This window comes from Phyllostomus discolor, chromosome 6 (genome assembly GCF_004126475.2).
Source record: "Phyllostomus discolor isolate MPI-MPIP mPhyDis1 chromosome 6, mPhyDis1.pri.v3, whole genome shotgun sequence".
In the NCBI taxonomy this organism is placed as follows: domain Eukaryota; kingdom Metazoa; phylum Chordata; class Mammalia; order Chiroptera; family Phyllostomidae; genus Phyllostomus; species Phyllostomus discolor.
The window spans coordinates 125,681,591-125,690,376 of NC_040908.2; the positions used below are offsets into that span (position 1 = coordinate 125,681,591).

Genomic DNA, 8,786 nt, shown 5'->3' on the forward strand with positions numbered 1-8,786 from the left:
TTGAAATAACAGAACTTGGAAAGTATATACTCTTTCATATTTTATATTGGAAGGAATAGTTTCTTAAAATCATTAATGGTGTAATCAAATGAGACAGTTTCCACATTCTAGATTAAAAACGTGCTTTACATGTGCTCATATATCTTGTTCAAAAAGCCAGTCTTTCTTAGATTGGTACAAAGGACCAGGCTATGAATATCTAAACTCTTGTGAACCATTTAAAAAATTATGCACAGGGAACTGTAAAGATGACGGGGGGAGCCCTGGCTGGCATAGCTCAGTGGATTGAGCGTGGGCTGGGAACCAAAGTGTCCCAGGTTTGATTCCCAGCCAGGGTACATTCCTGGGTTGCAGGCCATAGCCCCCAGCAACCGCACATTCTCTCTCTCTCTCTCTCTCTCCCTCCCTTCCCTCTCTAAAAATAAATAAAATCTTAAAAAAAAACAGATGATGGGGGGGGGGAAGATGGTTAAATGAGAAAAACAGTTATTTAATTTCTATTTTTCATATTTTCTTAATAATATTTTCTGAATTGACATAGGCTCTATCCTGGTCAAGTCCCTTGTGTTTTTCTTTTCCAGAAGTGAATATGTTTAAATATCTCTATGCTTGGGAATCATGGACTTTCCTGGATATTTTTTCATGGAAAGTTTAGTAAATTTTCTTTGCTATTTCAGAGGGGAACAAAAAACTGAAAGAAAAGGCAGTTCATAGCTTGTAACCTAGAACTATATATTGATTGGTTTGAAATGTCCATATAGTTAATTCACAGCAATTTATAGGTGCCTGCAGTGTGATTTTGATTTCCCTCTATTTGAATGACTTTCTTGGGAATTTATATATTGTTATATATTTTAAAATAAAACATTCTGAGTAATAGTTTAAAATATGAATAAGGGATGTATTAAATTAATTTTTATCATACTGTTCATATATTTTAATAGTTTCATTTTAAACTAGAAGAAAATGAGACCAAGTAAAAGTCCTTTCAACAGAAAATCTTCAGCTCTTGAAATGTTTACTGATTTATATTTAGTTGTTTCATTTGAAAATGTTCATAATGGGGGTTTTCATTGTGAGAAAAATGTGTTTTAGGATTGTTCAAGTTGTGTGACCCTTGTTCAGATTCTGGTACTCATTTGTGGTCATTGAGTATTACTGCTTTTTCAAGTCATCCAGCACATTCTCCTTTGTGATTTTGGTCCAGGCATCAGGGATTTCACCTCTACCTGCAAATTTTGTCTGATATTTCTCTTCTAGGTTTGATCTGAAGTGACAGACAAACCATTTCCAGTATGGCTGAGTAGATGTGTCTGGGGTGATGCTCCATGTGGCATATTCCCCTCCTGCCTCTCGATACTTCTTATATGGGAATTTACGATCATTACTCAAAATGAAGAAACATTCACTTGCTACTGAACTAGTACAGTAATCAATGGCAAAGTGGTTGGTATTAACCCATATGTATCCATTGACAGCCTTAGAACGATGGAAAGGAACACTGTGATCTCCATCATGTGAAGGGATTGTGTTCGTACAAATTGCTTTACAGAAGGGACACTGTTTCCAGCAGCCACAGAGTTGTTCAGAGAGCAATTTCTGGATTTCAGGAACCATTTCCTCTACAGGCTTAGTCAAACACTCCTTTTCTATTTTGTTCATTGCAGGTTCCAAAGCTTCACTCATGGCTTCTTTGAGAAATTCAAAATCTTGTATCTCCTGGTGTTCAATGCTTATCAAGTCTTTTCGTGGGAAGATCAAGTTACTCTTCAGCTCATCACAGAAGGAATCCAGCCACCCAGACCCAGTGCTGCTTTGATCTTTAGCTTTTGCTGTGGCTTCATGAATAGCTGACAGGATGGTAGTCTTGATGCCAGCTAAAGTCATTTTTATTTTTTTCCCTATATTTTCACCTCCTTTTTCTGCACAATAACTTTTAACATGATTTTGAATGTAATTAATGAAAAATGACTCTGGATTATGAATGTACTCCCAGTAATCATCAAAATTTTCATTTTCTGCCAGAGAGATAAGGATGTGTTTCTCCAGGTTAGCCCTATTACCATTGAATGCTGGGCAGGTAGCTCGCATCTCCCCAGCAATTGTAGGGACCATTTTTTTCCAAATGGTGGTGGAAACAGCAGGAGTGAGTTTGTCCCACAAAAACCCAACAAATGTTGTGACTGAGGTTGCCCCTTGACAAGAGATCTTAAAACTCATGAAGAAATCACCTTTCTTGCTTTCCAGATAGTTTACAGGATCATTTGCTCTTTTGAATGCCTCATGAATTTGCTTAAACTTTTCTGAAGCTCTTTGAAATAAGCATAAAGATAAGTCAATTTTATATTTACTTGTAAATGTGTATTTTTCCTCGGTACGTGCAGACTTAACCCCATCTTCTATTATTCTCAGGATTTCATGGAAATAACTTGGATTGTAATCACGCTGTTGCTTCTGAATGTTACCAATAGTTTCATCGAATTGTGAAACAATGTGGTCAGTAGTTGTTTTTATGGACTCCTTATCATATACTTCTAACTGCCTTGGAATTACATAATTCCATAATTTTTTGCTCATATTTATATGTTCCTTATAATTTATATGAAATGTTTTCCTATCTTTTTTCTTCACTATGTTCACTATGTTTCTCTCCTTTTGAAAATATTCCAAAAGGATGTTTTCAGAATCCACATCAATGTTCGGCTCTGAGACTGGAGGAACAGTTGAAGACACAGCATAGACCCATTTTTCCCAAAGTTGATTGAATTTCTCTTGTAGCTCTTCCTCACTCAGTTCTTTACCCTCTAGAGTTATAGCCAATTCTCGGCTTCTTTCCAATAACTCCTTATCATAACCTGACTTTTTATTATCCAGTATTTCTTGATTCTTTTTATAACTAAGATGTCCCTCAACTTTACTTTTGGTGTCTAAAATAAGTGTCTCTTTAAGGTTTATTAGCTTATTTTCAAAATTCACTTTCCATTGAATCAGTATTTCACTTTCTGGATCTTCATTAAAGTATTTGTCAAGTTCTTGCTTGATGGCTTCATATTTTTCTGAAACTGCAGCTGCAGTTGTGCTTATTGTGACTGTCTGGATTATTCCATTCTTAATCTGGTTGATCAGCTGGTTCTGCAAATCTAGCACATGACTCCTCAACTCCCAGGTCCAGGAGTTATACATGGTTTCTAATTTGCTCATGGCCATGACCTCTCTGGTGTTCCTGAAACTAAAAATAAAGTTTTCATTCACCAGGGCTCTCCACAAATCTTGAACTCGGGATTTGACATCTGATATCTTCAAGATGCTTCCCCTAGAGTCCTCTTTGGCAGTCATAAGAATTCTGCTTCTCAGTTCCTGGACATTGTGGCTGTAGCGAGGATTGGGAGGGGCCATTGGGGGGTTGCCATCCCAGAGGTGAGCAAAGTAATAAACATGAGTATTGATATCAAACTTAATGACATCATTGAAGCGACTTATACCTGGGCACTGTTCTTGCTCAGCCGCCGTTGCTGCCATTTCATCCAGTCTCTGCTCTAACCGCCTCCGTCCTTCCATAGTTTGGTCTTTGGCTGTGACTTCCCCCACATTCTGATGGACAAAGAGGCAACTAGGTGAGATTTTTACTTGTTTCATTCTCATAAAAGCTTGGACAACTATTTGTAGAATATCTTGCATTTCTGATGGATTTTCTCCAAAAATATTGATCAGAGTGAAATTTCCAAGTCCAATGACAAAAGTTGCCAATTCATTGTCACGATTCTTGGATTTGTTGCTGAGTTCTGGGGCCCGAAGTCCTTCTGTGTCCACAACAAGCACAAAGTCAAAGCCCATTTCCTCTGTGAAAGTCTCCTCTACTTTCAGCAGCTGCATGTAGGCCCCCCGGGTGCACCTCCCAGCACTGACAGTGAACTGCAACCCAAAAAGTGCATTCAGCAGGGTGGACTTCCCTGAACTCTGTAAGCCAAGGATGGAGAGAACAAACAGCCGTTTGTTTCCAAGTTTCTCAGAGACTTTGTCAAAAACAGCTGCCGCCCACCTTAGAGGCACATAGGAGGCATCCCCATCCATCAGCTCAATGGGAATACCAGATATCAGCAGGTCTGCAGCAATCTGGGGAAGGGAGAGGAAAAGTTTATCTTTTGTGGCAGAAACTTCTTCTAGAGCTTCATAAATCTGGCCAACTTCTCTGAGAAGTTGCTCTATTCCCAGGGTACAGTCATTAATCTCTTTGGAAATAACTTCTATCTCTTTTTGCCAACCTAGTAGTTTGTTGCTCTTCGGTGCCTTTTGCTTTTCTGTTTGTATCTGTAACCACAAAGCATTTTTCTCCTCACTCAGTTTTTCCAAGTGTCCTGCAGTCAGTTTGTCCAAAAACACACTCAGCCATTGCAAAAAGTAGAGTGAGGTTTGAGTTTCTGAATAATTTTGGAGAATGTGAAGGAGAGCTTGCAATAAGTCATTGAGAGGAAAGGCTCTCTCCAACTGCTGATGCCGTATTCTTTGTTTTTCTGTCTCAATCTCACTCTTGTGTTGCTCAATGCTTCGATTCCCCTTTTCCCTCAGGTGATAGAGTTCTTTGTCCTTTTTACACCAAAGATGCCACAGGTGTCCCTGTAGGGGTAGAAAGTTTTCCTTCACCTGAGATATCTTCATTTCTTTCAGTAGAGCCACCATGACCTCTGCCTTTTCTTTGGCTTCCTTGCATTCTCGCTGGTCTTCATCGATAAGGAATCCTTGCTTGCGAGCATATGGGATACAGTCCTCTAAGCTGAGAGCAGTGGGTGAGAGCTGTAGCAAACGTCGGATTGTAATAACGAGCTCTTCTGTTAATTCAGCCTCATTTCTATTCCTGATCCCTATTCTCACTTTCTGACCAGGATTATTGACCATGGTTTTTTCTTTGTTGTCAAGTAAATAAATCAAAGGTTTTGGTGACTGACTCAGGTCACGGACAATTTTTCGGTTTTCTTTATTGTCATCAGAAGTTGACATGAGGACCACAATGAGAGAAGAGACCTCCTGCAGGAAGTGGAGTTGCTTCTCGTGTTCTTTTGCATCTCCATGAAGATTGGTCAAGGCCAAGCAGTTTCTAAATCTGTCCTCTTCTTCCCCTCCAGGACAGAACCAGCAGATTTCCACCACACCCTTCATCAAGAGACAGTCTTTGGTGCTTCCTCTGCAATGTCGGTTGAAAAAGACATCATGTCTACGATTACTGAGAAGACAGTTCATGATCTGAGATTTGGAAGCAGAGAAGTTATTTCCAACTCTAATAAAGGACACAATGGGGGTAGGAACACAACACATTTGCTTATTCTTGAAACTGATGTTTGCTTTTGATTTCCTTGCTTCCTGCCAGCTTTTTCTAATGTGACTGAGAGACCAGAGAGAGAACTCAATTTGAGAATTGCAGGGATTTGGTATGAGAAGAGGGAGGGCAAACTGGCAAATGGAAAGTTTGGACAAAATATATTGTCTGGCAAAGTCATCAGCACAATGAAGAACTGCCATCTGAATATCCATAGGGTGAATATAGGATGTAGGATTAATGGCTGAAGGATTAGCGGGAGTATCACTGTCTTCAAACAAGTCTTCATATGGATCAAGAGCCTCATTTTCTGGATTTGAAGCACTTGGATAAAGTTGATTTTGTGTTTTCCCAGCCTCTCTGAAGACTAAGTATCTCAGCTCATAATCCAGCACCAATAACTTCTGGAGGAAATAGAAGGGAAGCTCCCTTTCAGAGCTGGGCTGGGTGTTGTACACAGAAGTCTTATGGATCAGATGGAAGTTATCTCTGCTCATCTTTTTTGGGTAGTATTGTTGTAGGTCTAGACGCTGGAGTAATTCCAGAAAAGCCTTGTCTTCTATGACTTCATATCTGCTTCTTTCATTGTCATGTGGTTCATGGGACTGTTTCTTTTCATCAAAAATATTTTGCAAGTTTTTTCTTACCTCATCCATTTGCAAAGTGGTGGTCCCTTCATAATTACCATCAATTAGCAATCTCAAGTCTGTCTCTAGGTTTTCCCAATCATGATCTGCTCCAGGTTTGGAGAGGACATGTGCAACTTCCTTTGAGAGTGATTGGCCCATGTGTTCTTTTATTAATGCAAGTCGTTCTGTTTTCTCCTCTGGTGAAATAGCTGTAACTCCAGCAGTAGCTGTAAGACCTGAGAGCACCAAAAATGCCTGAGCCCTGTAGGAGCAAATATTTTTGAGCTCCTGGTATTTATCTTGGGCAGTTTGCATTTCATTCAGTAGGAAGTCTAACTCATCACACCCCAGAAGGTACTGAAAAGTATTTTTTACCACATGATATCCTACACCAGCTGCAATAAAACGTAGCAAGAGCTGTGTGTCTGGCTGCTGTGTTTCTAGGAGGTAATTCAAGAAGGAGCCAAGAGACAAGCTGATGTCATATGTGGCCTTCCTTTGAGCTTCCTCCACTATTTCTGCAGATTCAAATTTGGCCGTCAGTTCCATGAGGCCATTCTTGGTTCCTTGTAAGATTTTAATCAATTCAGAAAATTGGGAGATGTTGATGTGCTCCTGCTCTGTGTCTGACTGGAAGATCCACTGCATGATAGAATGAGTCTGAGGAAACTTTTCCACTCTGTAGATGTGAGGATCCAAGAGGCTTCGCAATTGAGATTTAACAAATTTAGTTTTATGAGTGGAAGACATTCTGCAAAAATTAACAGTATTTACCAGAAAATTTTGCAGACCCCAATCAGTCAGGCATATGTTAACCCAAGTGTCATAACTTTTTGTTTTTTGACTCACTATTTGCATGAAATCTATGAGTTTTTGAAGTTGCTCTTCAGGATCAGATACCTCCCAGGACTTAACTTCCTCTAGAAACACCATAGCCTTCTTCCCAACACTCAGCAATTCTTCTCCACTCTTGATCTGGGCAGGGAGGCCAGTCAGAGCAGTATAGCTGTCTTTCAGGAAGTTGGCTACCTGAAGCGGATCCTTAAAATCATTCCTGTGGCTGGAGAGGATGATGTCCCATACAGGTACCAGTTGAAGTCCCCGGTCAATGACACACCAGGTTTGATTACTGGCAACTAGGCCAGCTTTCCACTGGAAAAAGCCATTTGCCTCAGGTGGGCCACCTGTCTGGGCTACTGATAATTGGACTTTGGTTTGAAGATTTTGGAAGGTTGTGCTTTGGGTAGTCGTTTTTGCATGAGAATCTGACACCTCCACACCTCCAGCAACTGTCACTCCAAAGCCACTGTAGCTACCCCTTATGTAACCATTCAGGGCCTCTGCTGCCTGCTGTTTCACTTCTGCCAGCTGCTTACTTTGGAAACCCTGTGAAATGGCTTTCCACCAGTAGATTCCTCCCAGGTGCAGAGGTCCCTGGTTAGCATGAGAGCCAAACCTGTGGAAGAAAGCTTCAGCCCTGTGTCTCAGGCATGTGAGTCTGTCTGGGCCTGCAGGCTGACCTAGAAGGTCTTCAATACATTTCAGTTCCTGGAGAGCAGTGTTGGAAAACTGGAGCTGATCAATAGGAAAGCGGCAGGAGGCAAGTGGGACATAGCTGAACTTGGTAGAGGAAAAATAAGAGTTCTCAGAATGTGATTGTTGGGCTTCTGAGGATTCTGAATGTTTGTTGTGGTCCATACCAGCTTCCAAGCTAAATCCCCAACCTCCACCCTTGGCTGAGGCAGTTACACTAAAGCCCAGCTTTTCTATCATCTGGGTGAAAGTAGATTCTGATTGAGAAGATGTAAATTCCCTTGTTTCCATCCGTGTGCCCTGCTCAGGGCCGAAGAGTAAGAACTCCTTGGGGACACTGAGTATCTCCTCTCTCTTTTCTATAAGCCCCCTTTGGTGACTGGTTTTGAGAATTCCCTGCAATGCCAGCCCTCCCGATGCCCATCTCACCAGATCTCGATCTGTGAGGTTTTGCCTGTGAGACAGTGTCCCCTCCATGAGGTTGAGTTGTCCCTGGATGTTTTCCATCACTTCTCTGAGAGATTTTTCAGGGTCTGGCCAGTACTCCCTGGGAATCTCCATTGCCTGCCTCAGCTCTGCCTCTTTTTCCTTCACTGCCTTTTCCTGTCGTTGCCTCCCTTCTGACAGCAAGTGTCTTAGCTCCTGCAGTGCTTTTTCTGCCTTCTTCTGGTTTTTCTTTGCCATTTCCACCTGAGGCTCCTGTAATTCTGAAAAGCCTTTTGAGTATGACAGGTTAAGAAGCTTCTCTAGGGCCCCTTTTTCCCAGGCATACTTTGCCTGGGATTTCAGCTTGTGGAGGTCTTTTTCTTCTAGATGCTGTAAGGCCTGGGCACAGGTCACACCTAGGTGTTCCTGCATCTTGGGCATCCAATAATCAGCTGACAGCCCTACTTCTCTCAGCATGTCTTGGAGATCTTGCCTTCTATTCCCCTGGAGAAGTGGCTTATCAAGGGTGGATTCTGCAGTATCCATGTCTGTGGAGAGAAAAGACACTCAGTTATCCTGTGTCATGAACTTAGAAAATGTCAGCCACATGGCAAAAATGATGAATACATAGAATGTAGGTATTTTAGGCTTTGTCATGTTTTAATTTCATTGCTCCACTAAATACATTAGTGTTTAAAGTCTTTGGTGTCTGTGTGCATGCTCACAAGACATTTTTGTGGGTGTTCTTCATATGGGCTGCTTTTTGTTGCCAGGAGGAGTTGTAATTTAATAGACTGCTGTTAACACTTCGTACTTAAAAAAATAAATTGCATGAACCTCATTTAACTGATGGTTGCAGTGTGAAAATATACAAGCAATCAATAACT

At 41.1% G+C, this 8,786-nt stretch overlaps 1 protein-coding gene across 1 annotated transcript; it reads right to left on the reverse strand.

The window, feature by feature from the left end:
* Nucleotides 1-635: 635 nt before the first annotated feature.
* LOC114500937 (interferon-induced very large GTPase 1-like) lies at nucleotides 636-8,460 on the reverse strand. The gene has a single exon (XM_028517679.2). It carries the CDS (start codon nucleotides 8,443-8,445, stop codon nucleotides 1,156-1,158), a length of 7,290 nt encoding a protein of 2,429 aa, XP_028373480.1. The 5' UTR covers nucleotides 8,446-8,460; the 3' UTR covers nucleotides 636-1,155.
* Between the last annotated feature and the right edge of the window lie 326 nt (nucleotides 8,461-8,786).

Bases quoted from the DNA above. Each gene is read 5' to 3' on its own strand.
- LOC114500937 (XM_028517679.2), bottom strand. From the start codon at position 8,445: ATGGATACTGCAGAATCCACCCTTGATAAGCCACTTCTCCAGGGGAAT.